This window comes from Eretmochelys imbricata, chromosome 6 (genome assembly GCF_965152235.1).
Source record: "Eretmochelys imbricata isolate rEreImb1 chromosome 6, rEreImb1.hap1, whole genome shotgun sequence".
Taxonomy (NCBI): Eukaryota; Metazoa; Chordata; order Testudines; family Cheloniidae; genus Eretmochelys; species Eretmochelys imbricata.
This window is the reverse complement of record NC_135577.1, coordinates 124,204,646-124,227,458: the sequence shown is the minus strand read 5'-3', so window position 1 is coordinate 124,227,458 and position 22,813 is coordinate 124,204,646. Positions and strand designations below refer to the sequence as shown.

Sequence of the window (22,813 nt, the reverse complement as noted above, 5' to 3'; positions counted from 1 at the left end):
CTGCAGGCTAGCAGCCAATCAGACACTCACTCAGGCTCTCACACTGCCCTCCCAGCAAACACACGCTCGGATACTTCCTCAGCAAGCAAACAAACACACACTCGGATACTTACCAGTCCCAGGCAAACTCCTGCTGTCCCCGCTGCTCAGCTGGTTCGCTGCCGCTCAGCTGGTTCGCGAAGCTCTGGCTCCTTTTAAACAGCCAGGCTTCCCTGACGCAAACAAACAGACACCCTAGTGCCCGCCCCCTGCAGGCTAGCAGCCAATCAGACACTCACTCAGGCTCTCACACTGCCCTCCCAGCAAACACACGCTCGGATACTTAACATCCAGGACATGGGGTTGATTATTGCTGTTATTTAAAGGGCAGTGAAAGAAAACAATGTGGACAAATCCAATATTCTGAGGACTACAGATACTATTTTATGCTCAGGAGTCTTCAGATTCCAAAAAAATTAATCATCACAGACTTATGCAAAACAAGTGGCTAAGAAATTGGGGAGGGAGAGGGCGAGGAAGAAGGAAGAAATACCAGGCTTTATTTTTGCAAGTACCTTGGCAGTACAGGCCAGAGAAAATTAGACAAGGCAAGCTATGCAAAGTACATTTCAACAATTCTTTGTGAGCCCAAGCATCATCCTGGGTGCCCTCAGGCAACCCACCTACCAGATCATTAAACAGATCTATGAACCAAGTGCAGAGGCTGTGTGAGTCTGGCAGTCATGAATTTGTGCCAATGGGGAAAAAGCACATTTTTCTTCACTTGGAAGACAACACACAGACCTTCGAAGCCTCACTTCTCTGTGTTGGAAGCTCCCTCAGTTTGTGTTAAACTTCCTTAAAATTAACTCTTTCCTCTGATGAAGGATTTTGCTCTGTGTCTGAATGAGGCACTTAAAATTTAACCTTTAAAAAAAATTAAAAATCCCTCATTCCAGTTGGCACAGCTTGAAAGCCTTGCATAATTGTCTTGTTTTGGACTCAAATATTATGGAGCAAGTGCATGGAAGGCCAAAGAAAATGTTCCTTAGTAGGATGATTGGTGTATTTTACTTATTTATAGCACAAATGTTTCTCTCTTGAAGAGGTGTGTAGGTTATGAAATGCAATATGCCTGGTATTCAGGTATATTTTGCCTGTGTTCAATTTAATCTGATCTTTAGGATGGCTGAGTACTGTAACTCCCATTTGAAGTCAATGGGTCTCAGCATGTCTTTTAGGCTCAAACCTCAAGTGTTGCACTTATAAAACCCTTCTTTAAGATGGGACCTCAGTGTGTTTCTTTTAGGGATGTAAATATTGTTTAAAAAGTTAACCGTTTAATCGGTTAACTGATTAAAGGGAGAGGGGCTGGGGCCGCTCCAGCTGGCGTTGCTCTAGCCAGCCCAGGGCTGGGGTCAGCCGGCCGATGCGGCTAGAGTTGGTCGGCCGGCCCGGGGCTGCTCCAGCTGGTGGGCAGCTGGGGCTGCTCCACCCAGCACAGCAGGGGTCAGCCAGTTGGCGCGGCTGGGGCTGGGATTTGCTGGCCTGGGGTTGAAGGTTAACAGTTAGGGTAGGTTAACCGATAAGACTAATGCTTACCTGTTAACCGTTTAAAATTTACCTCCCTAGTTTCTTTATGTAACTAAGTGGATGTGCAACCACTGAAACACATCAGCCATTAAAAGCCACCAGACAACTTTCATTTTGTGACCGTTGCAGCACGACGTGTGCATCCTTACAGACTACATGGTTTTTTTTAAGATCGCTGGGCAAATTGTAGCAGTCACAGCTTCTCAGCAAGAAGCATCTCTGACCTAGGCATTGACAGTATGAGACAGATATATATGGTCTAATTGCAACGATTTTCCATTGCGGAAAATTGTTGTACTGAGCCATAGCTGAGACTTCATAATGCTATCAGCGGTGAAATTTTATGGCGCTCTTGCTATGAGTTACTGTGGCAACCAAAATGACAGCAAAAGCAGATGCCAAGTAAACTAAAACACCTAAGGGGGTTCAGCGAAGATGGGTAAAGATGTTCTTCTAGTGTGAACACTATAGTAACTGTTATCCATTTTGTCCATACAACTTCATTTTGTACATCATCTTTCTGACATAATGCACGAGAAAACAGCTTTCTGGGGTCACATGCAATGAGATGGTTGAGCAAAACAAAATCCTTTCCCCCAAAGAAATAAAGTTAAACTGACCAAAAAGATTCTTTCTTCAGCGGGGATTTGAAAAGAGGTGAAAGCAGTGAGGATAAGAGGCAGTTCACTCCAAATGACAGGAGCCACGGCAAAGACTCTCACCAATACTAAGGAGAAGACAGCCGAGCAGTTGGCCAATATTCAGAGCCTTGCTGGGCTGTTCCCATTAGGAAGAGAAATTGATTATGTGAATCAGCTGTTTCCTCAATGCGATCCTGTTTACTTCAAAAGAATGTACACAAAGCCCTGTTTCCCTGAACACTGAATGAACAAACAGCAGGCAGTTTCCTTGCTCATGATTTCCAAGGCAGGCTTCGCAGACAGTCCTGTGCCAGACATGCCAAACCCGCGGGGAAAAATGCAGAATTGGCCTTATTTTTGGCTTAATTGGCTTGTGAGTTGCTTGTTGGATAGTTTTTGGCTTGTAGCTTCTTGCAGCTTGTTGCTGCCGCTTTTTTTTTTTTATTGGCTCCTGGCGAGCAGGGTCAAGGGGCAAGCCAGGGGAAGAGGGAGAGTGTGTCGGGGTGCACAGCGGGCCCACCACAGTCCCAGACTGCACTTCGGAGGGATCTAGTCACATAGAGTGTTGGGGTTCTTAGGGATTGGCTTGTTTTGAAATGGGATTAGCTTGATTTTTGGCTTATTGTCAAAGTCGGGGTGCTTATTTACCATGTGAAAGTTGGCAACTGTGTCCTGTGCCCCAAGGAGCTCTTTCTCAGGGCCATGCTCACAAATGCTACTCTGACTTTCTGCATAGGACTCCAGATCAATGCCCCAGCATTTGCAATCAGTCCCAGGGAAATCCCTCTTATTCTCCCTTCCCATGAGATCTAGTACCTTGGATGGTGGTTTCTTCTGTTTTAGCCGTCTCACTCCATCAAGGTGCTCAATTATTTCTTCCATTTAACTTGAATGAAGGGTGGCTAGCACAAGGTCTGTGCAGCCATAAACACCTTTTAGAATAACAGTACACAGATAGTGCTAGAGAAGCAGACTGAGGGTCTCTCTATATTGCAATCACAGGGTCTGACTGCAGCTTAAGTAGACACACCCAAGCTAGCTTAGATGGAGCTAGCTCGAGTCCCAGTAGTAGTAAAGCAGCAGCAGCAGCAGCAGCATGTGCTTCAGTACAGACTGGAGAAGCCCACCACAAACCCTGGGTAATTACTTGCCGGGCTAGCCTGTGTTGAAGCATGCACTGCCATAGTGTCACTGCTTGGGTACTCGAGCTAGCTAGATTAAAGCTAGCTCACGTAGGTCTACATGTGCTGCAACCGCACCCTGTGATTTCAAGACAGACAGACCCTGAGGACAGACTATGGTCGGAGAGGAGGTGTGGAGTGAGGTCATTGAAGGCTCCAGCCTCCTGCACTTGTCATGCTGCCATGACCAGACATGTGAGATAGGTGTATGCCTCAGTGTTTTATAGTATATACACACATAAAATGTACTATGTAAATCTTAGGAATTCAGTCAGTATTTTCTAAAATGGCAGCATTTGCATAATGATCCCAGAATGGTTTAATCTGTTTTCTCTCTTTTTACTTACTGATGTGTACAGTGCCTTATATCATTTGTTTAAAAGCATGTAAGAGTAAAAACAGTATGCAAAAGTTTGTGTTTATCAAATACAGATAGATTATTTAAGCTTTATATTAACTGGGTTAATACATCTTCAGATTTCCTTCCATTTGCTTGCTCATAGCTGCCAAGATCACCTCCACTTTTCCACATATAGTGAAAATTGCCGTGATACGCTGAAATCTCAAGGTCAAGTTTTTCAAAATGAAAAACGTTAAAACGTACAAAAATTCTCACTTTATCACTAACATCTGAAATTTAAATTCTCTAGGATTTAAGAGGTTTTTGCTAAATCTGTTACTCCTAGATCTTAAAATGAAAATCAATGTGTGCTTGACTTCCAGTCATCAGACACTGTATTTTATCCATCTGCAAGAACGGTGTATATAACTGGCTTCTGACTATGAGGTGCAAGTCTACTTCCTAGTGCAACATGAAAAAACTGAAAAGGAGACTTCCACCAACCTAAACACAGAAATGTTCACATTTTATTGTAAACAAATATTACATACAAAACCCACAAATTCTAAAGTTAAGAGCGCTTTATGGACCAAATTCTGGGGTAGAGTTCTTCTGCAGAGTGTAGGTCAGGGGAGGAGCATACGCATGTACACACAAGACAGCTTAAACCTCTCCTCTGTACACCCACTGTTTCCAGTACAGCTTCGGTACATGGCTGGACCCTCATTACTAAATTAGGCTGCTGGAGCTCAACGGCTGGAAATCACCATAAGGAGTTGAAACTGCAGCCAAAGATCAGTATGGTACAGGGGCATCTTTCTCTTCCCCCATAGCTTTTTCTCCTTTCTACATTGACAGGAGGAAGAGTAAGTGACATAAGAGCCCCTACTTTGGCTCGACAACACCATGAGATCATCCTTACACTTTGCTGATTCTCCATGGGCTAACTAGCTGGCTTTAGGATCAAATATCACAACCGGTACGGCACACAAAGGCAATGAGGCATCATAGAATCTGGCCCTATATCTAGAAAATAATCAGTGAATTATGACTATTTGTATTAACTATACACACTTCATATAAAAATTAATTTGCATGAAGGATCTCAGGGATGCTGCATCACTTCCATCATTCCACTTTGTAAAGGAATGTTTAGGACAAAACACTTACTCTTTTTTGCAAGTGCACTTAGAGTATGTTGGCAAAATTTCTTAATACTGGAGAAACTAATGTCTTGAGACAAGAAAACAGTGGAAAGGTACCAATTTTGATTTAGCTCTGCTTGAATGCAAAGGCTGACAATCTGACATTTGTAGATGGATCTAACGGCTTCCGCTTTTTGGGCAAACTGGAGTCCTCCTTTGATTTTTCTTCTAGTTTCTCTTTCTCCTCATTCTTTGCATCTGCTGGGCGCTTCCTCTTTTTTGCTTCAGCTGAATTACTAGCTGCTCCTCCTTTGGCTTTCTCTGTCCAGATCTTAAAAAAGCAGGTATGTTAAAAAACTAAAAACCAAGCATATTATTGTGAATTCTACTACCCTACCATATAATCACAGAAAGAAAACATTTGCAGAATAAGTCAGCACTGGAATAGTGACTACACTGACCACTGCTAAAGTTTGAGACACATTGGTAAGGTTGGAAATTACTTCCCAAGTCCAGCTTGTGCTACTGTGGGACTCTTCTTTACATCAATATCTTAACTAGTCTAGTTGTGAACACTAATGGTAGTATTTTAATGATCACTCTTGACAAATTATTCAATGGTCCTTTGTTCTAAATGCACACACACACACACACACACACACACACACACACACACACACACCACGTTAAGGTTGTGTTTAAGTAATTTTGACAACAAAAAGAAATATTAGTGATACAACAATATCGCTTAATATTGTTAATTCCATATTAAGATATGTACCTATACGTGTCAAGACAATGTAATTGGATGTCTTAATGTGAATGACCCAAATATCAATAAATAAAAACCCCCTCACCCGCCAAAAAAATGTATTATGTTTCTCTCAATTTAGCATGATGGATATTTAATGCCCCAGGCTTTAGAGCACAGTTATAGTCCCTTTGTTGATTTCTCTAGCCTATACATTTTAAAAGCCAGGTTTTATTCAGGCCTTGGTCCATTTGTTTTTGTAGGTGAAATTTGGACATCTAATCACTAATATTTGCACCACGAGATCACTACAGGTCCAAAATAGCAAAGTTTTCTTGCCTTCCTTCACATGTCTTTTCTGTAACAAATAAGGAAGTGCTGCACACACCATTTCACGTAAAGATGGTCTAACCAAGGCATTGTGAAGAACTATTATCTCTTTGCTCTTACATGCCACAGCTTATTTATACATACCATTATGGCATTTGCTATAACTGCAGACTGTAAGTGCTTGTCTAATTTGCTGCGAATGATCACATCTAGGTCTTCTCAATATTTCTCCTTTGTAACAAGTATTCTTCCATTTTGAACTTCCGTTTGGTGTTTTCACCTCTTTCTCTCACCTTACTAATTCTTGACCACTTCTCTGAACTTTTAAATTCCTTCCTTTACTAGTCTCTGCATCCTTTCCAAATCTGATTTCATGTCTGCAATTTACTATTGCAAACATTACTCCTTCCTCTAAATCATTATGAAAATAAACAATTTATAAAGATCTGGCTGATAATTAAAGCATGTATTTTGGGTTTTGGCCTGGTATAATATTTTGAGTCCAGATGGAGAGCAGCAGCATTTAAGGAAATTTCAAAACTGGAATTTCCACAGGATTCAGTGGTAAAAGAGAAACAATTCTTGAAAAATATAGCGCAACACGGCTTTCTTACCATCCTTTCATCAGATGACAGCACTCTAAATTGACTCATGCCTTCTTTTATTATGTCTGCTTCCTCCAAATCAGGATTATCTGCCAAAATACTCTCTCTGTTTTCTTCTAGCCACATCTGGAATCCTGTCTTTGGTCTAAAATTGTCACAAAAAATAATTTCCAGTGTATGAAGCCTATAGAACAACTTTACAAAAATAGCATTTGCAACAAGAACTGATTGGAGTGTTTTTTATTGCCACAGAGATCCTGTCTAGAAAAGCAAGTCAGCATACTCAGCAGTTTCTATTCTCTCTTCAGAACAATTCACCAGTAGGTTGCAGCAACAGATCAAATCTGAGTGTTTTTAAAACAGAGTACTTGATTTTAAAACAGTGGTGGGCAACCTGCGGCCCATGGTCAATGTAAACAAATTGTCTCACGGCCCACCAGCAGATTACCCTGATGGGCCACACGCAGCAGGTTGCCCACCACTGCTTTAAAATGATCTCTGCTAAAAAGTTCTCTTTTCAAATTGGAGACTTTCATGCAAGTCCCTTATGAATCTGGAACCACTTGTGAAGCCTTTAGATTTAGATTTTAGATGTCAGGAAATGTTTCAAATTTAAATACTTCCAGTACTTCCATCTAGCATAGCAGCATGGCTTAACCTATTGTTCAACGATCAACATCAGATGCATAAATAATACCCAGGCAGAAATCATGGCCGAGGGCCTAAAACTTACATTACACATCGTACATGACTATCAGTCACATACAAATGCACCTCTCTCAAAGTGACACAAAATCAGCTGTGAATGGATTTTCTGTAACTATCGGGAGACATGCAACATTCTATGCTTTCACTGTGTTTTCCTTACAATCGCACGATTTGTTTTATGCAGAGACAGGTTTGACAATACATATACTATAAATAGCAGCCAGCTAAGATCATAAAAGTGGCTTCACAACTGCAAAAACTTATTAATGAATGCTCTTATCATGGTTTTATACAGCTTCATCTCATTCCAATGCCATCAGAAATCGTTCCTACAATCTTGGTGTGTAAGGACTACCTCTAGAGGCGAGGCAGCTAAGTCTTCATACTCAATTAGCTAGTGAGACTCAGAAGATGAATATAACAGAAGTGTTGACGCACCACTTTTATAGCTCATGTTCCAAAATGTTCAAACCAAACTTTTAAAAAAAAATGTGACACTTCTAGGGTACATCAACATTGCAGCCTGGGGCGCAAATGGCAGCTCATGTAGATGTAATCTAGCTAGCTCGCGAAAAACGGAAGTGAAGATGCTACAGCACAGGCTTCAGTGCGGGCTGCACAAGTCCACCTGACCCTTCTGGGTATGTACTCACTTGCGCAGCAACTGCTGAAGCCCATGCGGCTGCATCCTCACTTCTATTTTTAGTAAACTAGCTAGAGCACAGCTAGCATGGGTTCATCTCTGAGAGTTACCATTCACACCCCTGGTTGCAAAGCAGACATACCATGAGACTAGCCAGATCTAAAGCACTGAAGAACATTAATGTACAGATGAGAAAAATGAAATAGCAACAATTAATGAGCCTTATATTAGAAATGCAGACATTTCTGAAATTGTGTCAAGTGTATATATCAAAATTAAAATTAAGTGTTATGTGAGAAACAAAATCCCTTGTATTCACTCACTTTTTGTTTTCAGTGTTTTCACTGGCAGCATATTGGATTTCAGGCAATATATTTTCAGCTTTTTCTTCTCTTTCTTCTACTGTTTTGTCACCAGCATGGGGTGTACGGGGCTGGAAAAAAGTGGCTGCTAAAGCCTATAAAAATTTATAGAGATTTTAAAAAATCCACTGGTGATATTTACACATTGTGAATACGTCTACATCTGACAATACAAATCATATCATCCCAAGGAAAAGCGATTTGACTGAGGGTTTCTGTTGTTAAACTGATGGTTTAAAACCTTAAGATGGTACATGGTTATTATCAATACGCTATTATTAAATAAGAATAACTACTGAAGTCACCGCAAGGACATGCTTTCTACAGCTTGACAAAAAAAATCTCATATTGCTTTTTAGTCTGCACATGGTGTAGTTCTACACATTTCTGTACTCTGCTTGGACAGAGTTTTCCATCTGGGTTGTTTCATTCAATCAACAGTGTTTCCTATATGCAATAAGAGCAGGGAAAATTCAATTTTACTCACTAACTTTTTGCTCACTGAACTAGTGTAAAGACCAGAAATATTACCTGCTTGGACTTGGGCTTGGGGATCAGAGGCTTTATAACTGGAGACTTTTGTTTGTTTACAGCCCGGCTGTTAGGTGTTGGGGTATTCTTGGAGAACTTGCTCATATTATCTAGAATGTTAGCTGAGTGAGCTGGTGGGTCTTTTTGATTAGCAGATACCTAAAGTAACGAACAGTTGGGAGCATTTTATTTTCAGTGACAAAAGGGAGTCTTCTTTTCCAAAGAATTTCTTTTATATGAAAATCTTAACTTTAAAAAAAAAAAAAAAAATCACTATCAGATGAACTGCAAAATTCTTACCTTAAAGGGATTGACTCGTCCTTGGCTGCTTGATGTAATTACAGCTTTTGTTACAGAAAAGGGAAAAAAACAACACATGAAAATCTGAGAAGTACTGTGTGTGTTCCATAAGATTAAATGGAACATTTTTCATTTTATTTCCTTAATTAGAAAAATAAAAGTATTCCAGCCTTGTTAAATGAAAACTGAAAGGTCTGCACTTTTACTACGATGTTAGGAAACAGGAGGCAAGGCAGATGGATAGATACTGACAACAAAATGATAGACCTGATAACAACATTTTCTTATTGGAATAAAATGAGATTTACTCACCAGATTTAGGAGTAGACATTTCTGGCAATCCTACAGTTTTGCAGAATGGATTCTGTCCTTCAGAATAAAAAGATACATTTTAAACTCATAACAAAACGCAAATATTAAAACAGCACAACTCATTTTAAAAAAATCCTAGTGAACTCATATGTAACTTTCATCATTACTTTATATTTTAATATTTGTGTAAGTGCTTTAACAGACACATTTAAATCATTGTATCCCTATTTGGGCTCACCTTTTCTAAGAAGAAGGAAAGAGCTGAATGTTTACTTTGCTAAGCTAAGCTTTACTTTGCCACTTTTATGGATAACCCCACTTAAACTTCATCTTTTTGAGCAGTAGAAGCAACAGCATTTATTTAAAATAATTTCTAGTACTTAAAGTGTTACCATAATACAGAAAAGAGCATGCTAAGAAAAAATGAACTTATAATTGCATGTCTTCAAAGCAAGTTTCAGTGTTCGCACTCTTCATTCCTTCAAACAATACGGTAAGCACATGCTAGACAGTAGTTCAGTGATTATTTCCCCTCCAACCCCTCCATCTTAGAGTCCAAAGCATTCATATTACTATATATGTATTAACACACAGAAGGCGGGAAATGGAAAGCGCACAAGGAGATGCGTGCTAGAAAGTCTGTCTGGAGGTGATAGTGAAGATATAGCAGAGCATCACAAGCTCCCTATAACCCTTTTCCTTCAGGTGCCCCAGAAAATGGGCATTGGCAGCCAGGGAGAGGGCACAGCCAGGGTGTGCCTTCATTCTGTTAATTCAGCCCATGTAAGAGCTGAAATGAAACCAAGAAAACAGTTCCATCAGATAAGCCAGAAGTCAGCAGGTGCTATTGTTAAAAATAAAACCACCAAAAAAAAAATGCAATGATAGTAACGTAGTTAAGTGGGATGTTCAAACCAGACAGAACATGTCTAATGGTTAGTGTCCTAACTGGAGTCAAGAATACTTATTTCTTTCCACTGACTTAAGTGGGCTTTGGATCAGGCCCTATGTGTAGAGCCCTACAAATCCACTGATATCTGCTTTGCATCCGCAGATATGGATATCCGCGGACCATTTTTGCAGATTGAGGATGGATGCGGATCCAAATTTTATATCTAAAGCCTTGCAAATCTGCAGATATCAGCTTTATATTTGCGGATCATTTTTGTGTATCGCAGCTCAGATGCGGATACAAATTTTGTATCCGTGCAGGGCTCTACCTATGTGTCTGACCTGCTGTGTCACTTAACATCTGTGCCTCACTTTCCTTGTAAGATGGAGATGATACTTACCTACCTCACATTGGTCTCCTGAAAATTAATTCTTTAAAAATGTTAAACGCTATATAAATTGTTGTGTTATCATCCAATCCATTTTATAAAGTTATGAGGGGAATTTCCATAATGAAAAATTAATTCCTATTAAATCTGTAAAATAAAGGTCTGTGTAAACTTCCCAACCTGTCCCAAAAGTGTTTCTTACTAAATTTTTGTATTTCTGGCATTTTTTCCACTTCCTCAACTGCATCAGCCTCCTTGCTGTCTTCCATATCTTGTTCATGCAGAAGGTTTCTGACTCGAGGCTGGCTCCACTCTGTACCAGAGTTGCTATAACTAAGTGGAAATAATTAATTTTAATAAGGTTGTGCATGAAACTCCACCTCATCCAAAGGGAAAGAGGAACACTCATTAACAGAAAGGAATAAAGTAAGACCAAGTTACATTTCTGTATTAATTTTATAAAATGAAAACAGTCTGGGCTTTTTTTTTTTTTTGATTATGCTGTTGATTAATCTGTGGTATGACAGTCAAAACAATTCAAGGGTTTAATAAATTAAATATCAATAACCACTTCAGTGCCACCACCACACAAAATACGTTCAGCACCACCACCACAGTATTCCTATGACACTAAGGGGGATCACAAGTGCCCGTGTTTTCTCTTGAAGTTCACAACACTGAATTCAAACAGCCTGCACTGACCTCTAATGTACTCAGAACTCAAAGGCTCAAAGACAGACCACACAATTTTACCTTACTCCCCAAGATGGGCAAGAGTAAGGTGGGCTCTGAATAAGAAGAACCTTGCAACCATTTCTGGAGGAAGAGTTAAGGAGAAAGGTGCTAACTATTGAGGAAAGGGATAAAACATCCGAGATCTCCTGCTATATAGTGTTGACAATTTGCAAAAATATAAATGGGCCAAGTTTTCAAGACTAATAATTTAATTATGCACACATGCCAATTACATGCACAAACTACTCATTTAAATACAAAGCCAAATTACTGGATTCATATATTTTCAAACTGCAATTTAGGCAGAAAATGTTAAAAATATGATCTTGTATTTTACTGAAATCCCATTAAATTACCAAGTACATTTTCTATATTTCTCTCTCAATCTTTGCTGATTACTAAGATGTGCATATATGTAAACAGAAGCTCTCGTTTTCCAACAAGACTCTTACAGCAATGACTGAATCTGGCAATAAGAACAATCTAGTTTTCGTGATATAATCCAACCCTAGAAGAGACTAAAATCACTAACATTAGACTGTGGCTTCCATTCATGAACCAGGAAATTGGAGCAGACTACTTGGAAGGGAGTTATCAACCTGTTTGCAGCCACATATTCCAAAGGAAACCTGCAGACATTTTTACGTATGGGCCTTAAACTTGTTGCAAAATTAGACTTCTTTCTATCAAAATAAGCTCCCTAACTTTATGCACTGTACTGTGATGCCATTATCTCAGTGCTGGTGAAAGGCTGTGAAAGCTTTTCTATCACTGGATTAGTGATACTGTTTAATACCAGCTCTAATCCTGTGTATTCCTAGAGGGGACAGGTGCTGTGAAGAACATCCACTTTGGCTGTAAATAGCAACTAAGGGCTGTTCTACCACATTCTTGCATTGAAATAACTAAATTGGTTTTAAGTCACAATTTTTGTTATTTTGGTGCAAGTCTGCGTGTGGACACTAATAACAAAAGGTGTGCATTAAAACTGATCTAGTTATTTCAGGATCAGTTTGTGTGTAGACCAGCCTTAAGTCCCTGCACTGCCAACTCAGCCTAGAATCTCGAGAAATCAATCTGCGTTCCTTCAGCCTCATGCATCACCAACAGTAGTTTGCAATCAGAAATTAATTCTATTCTATATAGGTTCATATGCCACCCTCATTACTGTGGTATTTGAGTGACTTCGATAAAAATTCTTCGAACACCACATAAGCAGGAAATGAACCAACCCACTCTCTCTAGCTTTGCTGGCTCTTCAGAGCTAATTTATTAAAATGAATCCCAAGAAGTAGAGCTATTGAACAACACAGCTCTACTTTTATATAGACCATTGTTAGAGTAGAATCACACTAGGATTAGAGCCAATTGTCACACACTAATAAATATATTGCATGTTTATAGCATCGGACAATAAAATTGTATTGACTGCACCATAATTTTGAATATATCCGTATTAACAAAAAAATCTGCAGGTTTCTTTATCATGTCAAAATTATTTTTACCCAGCATTCAGATGGTTTCGGAAATCCTCCTCCTCCTCATTTTCTTCAGGTGCTGCCATCTCTGTCGCTTTCTCTACAGCCATCTCACTAAGCCGCTGGGCTAGTATTAGTTTTCTAGAGCGAGATGCATACTTGATAGCTAAATTGACAGCATTTTGGGTCATGAAGTCAGCAAGCTCCACACAACGAAATTCACGTTCCAGTTTACACGAAAGCTAAGAAAGAAAAACAATCCTTTAGTTACACACTCCACAGGCATGCTTCCTAGAATAACCGAAAGAGAATAATTAATCGTAGTAATGGCACTAAGCACCACCAACTTAATATCTCATAAGGGGTATAGCTTAGCCAGACACCTGTATATACACCTTATAGCTCCCTTATTTTGTAAGGACAGTAACTTTTCTTAGGCAACACAGACCTATTGGCCAATTATATATACACACACACATATATATAAAAGCCTGGAAATTCAAAATAGTTTTTTAATAGGAGCATGCATGGGTATGCAAGCCCATCAATTAAGGCTTTCGTTTATTAAAAAAATGTTGGAAATTTAGTAATCATGACAGTGAAAATTTAACAACACTCCCTTGAACAACGAACGATAGACCTTATCCTGCTCTCCTGGCTCTCTTGATTAGTGTTACTGATTTCAGTATGCCTACTTGCATAAGAGAATTTAACAGGATTTGCACAATGTGGGCAGGAAGTATGCAAACATTTCACATAGCACTGCCAACACAATTCAATTCTGACCCTGCAATACCTATAGTATTCTGGTGCTAGACATATTAGGCAGAGTGCGCCAACAGTACTTAATGGTATAGCAAAAAAAGTAGTTCTCTCTGTGCAACACCTTTTCCACGATTGAGAAGCAATACTGTGGCTAAAATCATACAGTGTGTTAGGTGGATAACTGTACACATGGAAGAAAATGACAAAGTAGCTATCCATAATTAAACTGCATCAAATACCATCTACTGAAAATTAATGCTCAACAATAATCTTTAATTTCTTTTGCATTTAAATTTTACTTACAGCAAACAATTTCATTAAAAGCTCCTGCTGTTCTTTTGCTGCCTCATTTTTAGCATTTTCATCGTATTCATATCCATTTTTGGATAAATAATCCAAGTGATTGTGAAACACTACTGAACGCCAGAATTGTTCCTGAATAAGAGAGAGGGGGAAAAAAGCATACTAAAGGCCAGGGAAAAAAAAGTGCTTAGTACTTTCCACCAACTTGTATCAAATTATTCTCTAATGTTCCTTTTCACATTCTGTTGGGGCAAGAGATAGATATTTGTCCTTAAGCCTTTATCTGCAAAAGAAAAACATACCACACTAAGAAGTTGGACAAATTGGAGAGAGTCTAGAAAAATGATTAAAGGTCTAGAAAACATGACCTGTGTTGGAAGATTGAAAAAACTGGGTTTGTTTAGTCTGGAAAAGGGAAGACAGAGAGGACATGATAACAGTTTTCATGTAAAAGGTTGTTACAAGGAGGAGGGAAAAATATGGTTTTTCTTAACCTCTGAGGATAAGACAAGAAGCAATGGGCTTAAACTGCAGCAAGGGCGGTTTAGGTTGGACATTAGGAAAAACTTCCTAACTGTCAGGGGGGTTAAGCACTGGAATAAATCGCCATGGGAGGTTGTGGAATCTCCATCATTGGAGATTTTTAAGAGCAGGTTAAACAAACACCTGTCAGGAATGGTCTAGATAATACTTAGTCCTGCCATGAGTGCAGGGGACTGGCCTAGATGACCTCTCAAAGTCCCTTGCAGTCCTATAATTCGAACTTTATGGCATGCTTGTAAACCACATCATATCCACACACAAAAGTGCTCCAAATAGTGTTGTCAATGTTGGTTGTATGTATTTCTGGAGGTTTCATCACATGACATAATCTTTAATTCCTGGAGACTCCAGGACAATCCTGGAGGGTTGGCAACCCTAGCTCCAAACAGCTTACATGCACAACAAATGCCATTTATATTATACTTGTTCACAGCTGGATTGAATCTGGTCTAATCGGAACTATCTGAGCCTTCACCAGTTTAGTGCTAGAGTGGACAATGCTAAACCATTCAGAATAAAACAGTTCGAACAGTCCTACTACTACTGTGCTACAGTGCATTGGCAGCCTTTCAAAATCCCCAGAATCCACTACTTCTGGGAGCTGTAACAGAAACTGTAGGATAGAATACCAGAAGGCATTTTAAGTGAAACAGTATAAAACAGCACTAGCATGGACACTGGCCAAAACTGCAGTGGTCTGCAACACAAATAAACAGAGCTAACATGCACAGTCGGAACCATTTGTGTTTAAGCTAGTCCATGCTCAATGGATCAATTGGGAACCGTTCAGTCCTGTAGTGTGTAGACGAGTGGTTCTCAAACTTTTGTACTGGTAACCCCTTTCACAAAGCAAGCCTCTGACTGAGACCCCCCTTATAAATTAAAAACACTTTTTTATATATTTAACACCATTATAAATGCTGGAGGCAAAGTGGGGTTTGGGGTGGAGGCTGACAGCTCGTGACCCCGCATGTAATAACCTTGGGACCCCCTGAGGGGTCCCGACCCCCAGTTTAAAAACCCCTGTAGACACTACCTAAAATACAAGCTCCCTCCAGCCAAATTAACACTTCAGGAAGTCCTTCTTCCACTGCTTGGCAAGGACAATGAGACACACGTTCAGTCAGTACTGTTGAAAAATGGAGGAAAACCACTGAACACTTCACAAAAGAATACAGTATTTTTTACTGAAGCTTTTTCTGTATACATCAGGGGTCTCAAACATGGCGTTATTTCCTGCGGCCCGCCATAGGTGCTGACTCCACCGGCAGCCAAGCTCTCCTCCCCCCCGCCAGTCCCTCCTCCTCCGAGTGCGCCGTGTCCCAGCTTCTCCGCCTATCTCCCAGCGCTTCCAGGGGTGGGGCGGAGCCTCATGGACTAGACGAGCAGTCTGAGGTATGACATTCATCATGGATGATTCTTTGCTGAGAGTAGCTGGGAAGAATGTTTGTTAAAAGTGGCAACGTATTTTGTATGAACAGTTACTTTAAAAAGTTCCTGCCATTACAGCTATGTTGATAGACTGTTAGTATAGATCATCATCAGTGTTACTGACCACATAAGGAATGGTTACAGGTATTTATATTTTATTAAAACCCCTCTTCGCATTACAGTTTTAAAAAAGTTAATACATTGACTTTTAATTGCATACTATATTACTCCTCATTTTTTTCATTTTTGACTCTACTTTTGTATCATTGTATGAAAAGGTTTCAGTGATGCGGCCCTCGGGCCAATGTACTAGTCCTCATGTAGGCCTCATGGTGATTTGAGTTTGAGATCCCTGGTATACATAGATCAGTGAGCATAGATTTCAAAACATATGAACAGGTTTCAGAGTAACAGCCGTGTTAAAATAACAGAACGCCACTAGCCGTCACCTTCAGCCCCCAACTAAAACCCCTCCAACGCATTATCAAGGATCTACAACCTATCCTGAAGGATGACCCAACACTCTCACAAATCTTGGGAGACAGGCCAGTCCTTGCCTACAGACAGTCCCCCAACCTGAAGCAAATACTCACCAGCAACCACACAACAGAACCACTAAGCCAGGAACCTATCCTTGCAACAAAGCCCGTTGCCAACTGTGTCCACATATCTATTCAGGGGACACCATCATAGGGTCTAATAACATCAGCCACACTATCAGAGGCTCGTTCACCTGCACATCTACCAATGTGATATATGCCATCATGTGCCAGTAATGCCCCTCTGCCATGTACATTGGTGAAACTGGACAGTCTCTACGTAAAAGAATAAATGGACACAAATCAGATGTCAAGAATTATAACATTCATAAACCAGTCAGAGAACACTTCAATCTCTCTGGTCACGTGATTACAGACATGAAAGTTGCGATATTAGAACAGAAAAACTTCAAATCCAGACTCCAGCGAGAGACTGCTGAATTGGAATTCATGTGCAAATTGGATATAATTAACTTAGGCTTGAATAGAGACTGGGAGTGGCTAAGTCATTATGCAATGTAACCTATTTCCCCTTGTTAAACCCTGGATTTGTGCTGGAAATGGTCCACCTTGATTTTCACACACATTGTAAGGAGACTGATCACTTTAGATAAGCTATTACCAACAGGAGAGTGGGTTTGTTTGGGGGGAGGGGTGTGTGGGGGGGGGAGAAAACCTGGATTTGTGCTGGAAATGGCCCACCTTGATCATCATACACATTGTAAGGAGAGTGATCGCTTTACATAAGCTATTACCAGCAGGAGAGTGGGGTGGGGGGAGAGAAAACCTTTTGTAGTGATAAACACCCATTTGTTCATAATTTGTGTGTATAAAAACAAACATCTTCTGTATTTTCCACAGTATGCATCCGATGAAGTGAGCTGTAGCTCACGAAAGCTTATGCTCAAATAAACTGGTTAGTCTCTAAGGTGCCACAAGTACTCCTTTTCTTTTTGCGAAAACATATGAAATTGCCCCTGAGATGGAGGTTAAAACTCAGTGCCAATTTACACCATGTGCACCCCAACTGAAATGAGGTTTAAATCAAATCAGAATTTGGAGCAAAGTACAGATCTTTTGCGGAGATACCAAAGAATATTCTACATTTGCATCTTTTTTCAACTAGTCTCTACTTTAAGAGACAAATTAAACCTGAAGACCAAAACTTTCAGAATGACTAATAATTTTGCATGCTTAATTAAATACTTTAAAAGAGCCTGATTTTTAAAAGTTGGGTGCTCAGCAGTGCCTGAAAATCAGACACCTATAATGGGTTTCAAGTTGGGCCCCAAACACTAAGGCAGCCAAAAAATGTTAATCACTTTTGAAAAGCAGACAGATTAGATTTTGATGATCAAAGGGAGATAGCATTTCTTAATGTGTAATCTTACATTGATTCTATCAACTTTGTTCTATATTTATTCTCCTTGGTACATACAATTATTTTAACAATAAAAAACTTGCATGAACTACCAAACCTGAACGAACTCCACACCTAGATCTCTTCTGCAGACTCTATGCTGCCTCTTTGTAGTACAGGTCCCAAATTGTTTATTGGGGTTAGATATTTTGCAATAAATTTAGTGAAAGATGCCAGACTGACAGCTCTGGAGACTGAAGACCCCTATTTACGTACAGATTGACTTCAGAAGTGGAAGCTTCCCTATACTATCCTACCGATGTGCCTCAACCTTGACCTAGGAGCAGAACACTAATTCAGTGCTGTCATGTATTCAATAGTTTGCCTCTTTACAGTGGGGGTTTTAATAATGTGGACCCCTGTTCACTAGGAACACTTAAGACAATCTCATCCCAATTTGTTGGTAAAGTCTACATACCTCCATCTGTCCTTTTTCTGTTGTAATTTGACAGTAAGGAAGTTTAAAGGATAAAATTGCTACAGCAGGACGTGGAAGTGTAGGAGGGAACCGAGCTCCTTTACAAGGAATGCACCTGTCCAAGGAAAACAAAACACATACAAACCACTCAAAATCTACAGAAAAGCCAAACTGCAAGTCAGGTCTCCTAAGAATATAGAAGGAACAAGGTATTTTAACAGGGTTTGTCATTTACAAAAATTGTATTTTTACATCTGTACAACTGGTGAGAGAAATAAAAGCTCATGGAAAGACCAGAACATACGCTCCACAATGTCAGCTACACCAGAGTTCTCTGTTCCATTCTCTTGTTCACTTTAGATACTTTAAATACAGCAAACAATAAAAACATTATAGCAAATTTCTAACACATGATTTAGTATATTCTAGAAACTCTAAATTCCAATTTATCCAAATCACGGTCCACAGAAAAACAGAAGATAATTGCAAAATTTGAGCTGGCTTTCTTTTATTTGTTTTATTTGTTTTATTTTTGGCTGAGGAGTGGCGTGTGTGATGGAAAGGGACGGGAACACACACACACGCACTCTCTCTCTCTCTCTCAAGACAGTCTTGTAGCACGTTCTGCTTTTTGACGTACTGGATCACACATACAGTCCTGAATAAAGTGACTCTAGTGTTATTGGAGCACTATAATGGCATTTAAGTTGGCACTCTCTTGCAGGGTTCAGCTAAGTAAAATGTCAGTTTGGGAAAGGTGATCTATAGAGCTGCATCACTGCAGCATTAACAAAATTTCTCCTTAACACTGCATAAAAAAAGAGGAAGCATTACTGGTCTGGTTAGGTGTGTCAGTTATTGTATAAGGTTTGATAAATGAAACACCAAACAATGAGCCTCCCCTGCTTTCTTATCTTTAGCAGTTGTGGTGGCTTTGAATAAAACGTTCTTTGTAATTCATAGAGGAGCACCCTTTTTCTTAGAGGAGCAGGAGGAAAAAACTCATGATGACTCTGACTCAGTCATCCCACCAGTTTGATACACATTTTAATGAGTTTCCTGGAGACCAGGGTTATTTAAAGAGCTGGAAGAGGAAGTGGACAGCGAATTGAAGTCTGCCAGTGACACAAAATACTTTCACTTAATAAAAAACTACAGAGGAGTGTAAAAAGCTCAATTTTGAATTACAGGAGAACCTCAGAGTTACAGATACCTCGGGAATGGAGGTTGTTTGCAATCCTGAAATGTTCTGTAACTCCGAACAAGATGTTACAGACTTCAACTATGGGGGCGTTGGCACTGCAGCCATGGGGTGGGGGTGGTGTCAAGGCTCCAGGTGTAGTGGGGAGGGAGGACCCTCAGGTCCCAGGGCTTTAAACCTGGAGGGAGTGCTGGGACTCAGGATTTTAGCCCCATGGCTCCGCTCCCTGTTTCAGCCTCACAGGGGGAACTGGGGCTCAGAGCTCCCCACGGCTTCATTCCCGGTTTCAGCCGAGGGGGTGGGGGGGAACATGCCAGGGCTTGGGGCTTTAGCTACGGGGGAGCACTGAAGCTGAAACCTGAGGGTCAGAAGCCCCGAGCCCCCTTCCCGGACGCCTGACCCCCCTCCCTGCGGCTGCAGCCCCAACCCGTTATGGCTGAAGCCCTGAGCTGGTTGTTTTTTGGTTCTTTTTTTTGTCTCCACTGCTGCCTGATTGATTACTTCCAGTTCCACATGATGTATGGTTGACGAGTAAGTCCGTAACTCTGGTGTTCATACCTTTGAGGTTCTACTGTACATTTTTTCTAAATTTATCTGCCAGCAGTCTGTAGGGTACTGCACCACTGAAAAAACAAGCTGATGGGTTCTGAACTGGCAGGAACCTCTCTGGAAAAGGATGTAGGAGAAGTCATAGATAGCTGAACAAAGAGGCTAACCTAGTGTGGATCAGCAATTAAACAGATAGGATGCTTGGGTGCATTAAAAAAAGGGATAGAAAACTATCAATTCCTTAAAACAATGTTATTGTCATATATTGAGCTATAAAATGACAGTTCGCTCACAGCTCCTCACAGTCATAGGCTAAGTATTATCACACAAATAACCAGCTACGATTGGATCTGCACAGGGGTCAACTCATGTGGATGCCACTGCAGGATCTGGCAATTATTGAGGGGATATGAGGAGGAAAAGTACACAAAGTGATCAAGGTATTAAAAAAGCAATGTAGGACTGGACCAAATGGAATTGGGAGCTTCTGATGCTGTTTTAGGAACCCCATAGAAGAAAGATTACAAACTTATTCGCTTTAGAAAATTGTAATTTTAGTAAGGTTTGTAATTAAATGTCCATTTTAAAAATTACATATATAATTGGATCACTTTCTGAGCATATTTATTAGCTATTTACCCTTTAAAAATCATGTTAGTTAAAGTTTCTCTACAGTTTCTATTATTCTAAAGGGGAAATGTAACATTTATACCATGACCAAGACAAACAACTCTCTTTACAAAATCCCACCTCAGCTGCTGGGGGTTTTCATGGATGCCAATTACCCAATAATGATCAGATTTTCCTTTGCAGCATTCTCGTGTGTCACATACTGGAATCCAGGTGTTCCCAAGTCCTCTGTTCAACATCTTCACAATTCCCTCCGAATCCACATAACATGGGGTACCTATTTATAACAAACACAAGCATTGTTCTGGCAGCCAACTCAATCTAAGACCGCAATACGACTGAGGATTTATGGGCAGATGCTGCTAGGCAGCAGTACATGGTTAGGATGCCCAAATATTAAGTAATGTCCTCCAGCCCAAAAGTACAAACTGTTTGGGAGAAGCTACTGTTTGATTAGAAAGCTGCACCACCTGCTGGCCAGATTATTCAAACTGACATTTAAACATGGAGATACGCAAGAGATTGAAATTCCTGAAAGATTTCAAGAATTTGACAGAAAATAAGCTACTTTAGGAAAAACCACAACTTTGGGAATAAGCACTTTTTCCTACTATAAATCTCAGAAGTTAGAAATTCAACAGAAAAAAGGTTTCTCTCTTCAACCCGAGGCACAGCAGTATTTACAGTTTATCCTGAAACTCCCAAGCAGGTAGTTCCCAAATTCAGCTACTTAGCAGCTGACAGGTTTCAGAATAGCAGCAGTGTTAGTCTGTATTCGCAGAAAGAAAAGGAGTACTAGTGGCACCTTAGAGACTAACCAATTTATTTGAGCATAAGCTTTCGTGAGCTACCGCTCACTTCTTTGGATGCATTCAGTGGAAAATACAGTGAGGAGATTTATATACACACCCATTTTTTCATGTTCCGTGTGTATATAAATCTCCTCACTATATTTTCCACTGAATGCATCCGATGAAGTGAGCTGTAGCTCACGAAAGCCTATGCTCAAATAAATTGGTTAGTCTCTAAGGTGCCACTAGTTCTCCTTTTCTTTCTACTTAGCAGCTGTAATCATAATCTATATTTGATTCAGATGGTGCAGTCTCTCTGCTCTCTCACTATCCAACCAAAATTGGGGCCTGGATGAAGGTTAGATGGTGGAGACTCAATCCACAGAAGAAAGAGGTAATACTGGCTGGCACAGAAAATATTCAGAAGAGATGTTAGGGATGATACCTGTCCTTGGACTCGAGGGTGTTTATCTGCATTTAGTCAATAAGATGTGCAAGCCAGAACCCCAGTATTTTTTAGCACTCAAGTAGCATTAATAGCCGAGAAGGGTTCTTCTCATCTGTGTATAACTAGCAGATTGGAACCTCTCTTTCTGGATGCAGAGCTGCCCAGCTATCTGGTCTTTGTTACCTCAAGCTGCAATTATTATTGCACTCAAAGCTGTCATTGAAGACCACTCACATTTCAGGTAGTGCAGAATGCAGTTTCTGAATATTTAGTGGTGCTTCTCACTGGGAGAATGACACCTGTAGTTCACAGTGTGCTCTTGTTTCTAATTTGTGTCCAGGTGCAAGTCAAGGTGTTGGCTGCAACCTATAAAATAACTTTCTAATTTTGTTCCTGACTATTGCAGAGAACACCTCTCCTCATGCTATACTGCAGCAGTTGAGGTTAGCTGAAGAACTGACTTAAAAGCCCGCATATGTAAAAGGGGAGTGGTTGGTGGCATAGGGTTCCCAGCTACGGACCCTCAGTTCTAGAACTCACTCCACACATTGATCTGACAGAGGAGACTTTGTTGACCTTCTTAGAAGGCTACAGGGCTTATCTATTTTTCCTCACAGGCTTTTCCCTAAGCAGATATTTGGGACAGATCTCAAGTTTTTTCTATTTCAGTAGAAAGGCAGAGATGTAGCTTTTTTGGGGGGAGGCAGGAGGGAAGCCAATTGGCTCAAGGTTTTTTGGTAACATTTTAAAGTATTTTTTTAATACTGTAAATACACTAAAATTTCCAATTACCACATTTATATCAGAGGAAGATGGATGGATCAGTGGTCAAGAGACTTTAAAAACAAATTTGAGTTACAG

At 40.2% G+C, this 22,813-nt stretch overlaps 1 protein-coding gene across 1 annotated transcript in view; it reads right to left on the bottom strand.

Annotated features, from left to right (window-relative positions):
• Nucleotides 1-4,234: 4,234 nt before the first annotated feature.
• Nucleotides 4,235-22,813, bottom strand: part of WDHD1 (WD repeat and HMG-box DNA binding protein 1) — a 51,379-nt gene continuing 32,800 nt past the window's right edge. Inside the window, exons 16-26 of the mRNA XM_077819597.1 lie at nt 20,834-20,990; nt 18,334-18,448; nt 13,983-14,114; nt 12,942-13,156; nt 10,904-11,034; nt 9,422-9,478; nt 9,110-9,153; nt 8,810-8,968; nt 8,240-8,373; nt 6,575-6,710; nt 4,235-5,210 (exon numbers count right to left, since the gene is read on the bottom strand). Coding sequence (XP_077675723.1) covers nt 5,007-5,210; nt 6,575-6,710; nt 8,240-8,373; nt 8,810-8,968; nt 9,110-9,153; nt 9,422-9,478; nt 10,904-11,034; nt 12,942-13,156; nt 13,983-14,114; nt 18,334-18,448; nt 20,834-20,990 — 1,484 coding nt within the window. The 3' untranslated portion in view covers nt 4,235-5,006. The remainder of the gene's footprint in view (nt 5,211-6,574; nt 6,711-8,239; nt 8,374-8,809; nt 8,969-9,109; nt 9,154-9,421; nt 9,479-10,903; nt 11,035-12,941; nt 13,157-13,982; nt 14,115-18,333; nt 18,449-20,833; nt 20,991-22,813) is intronic.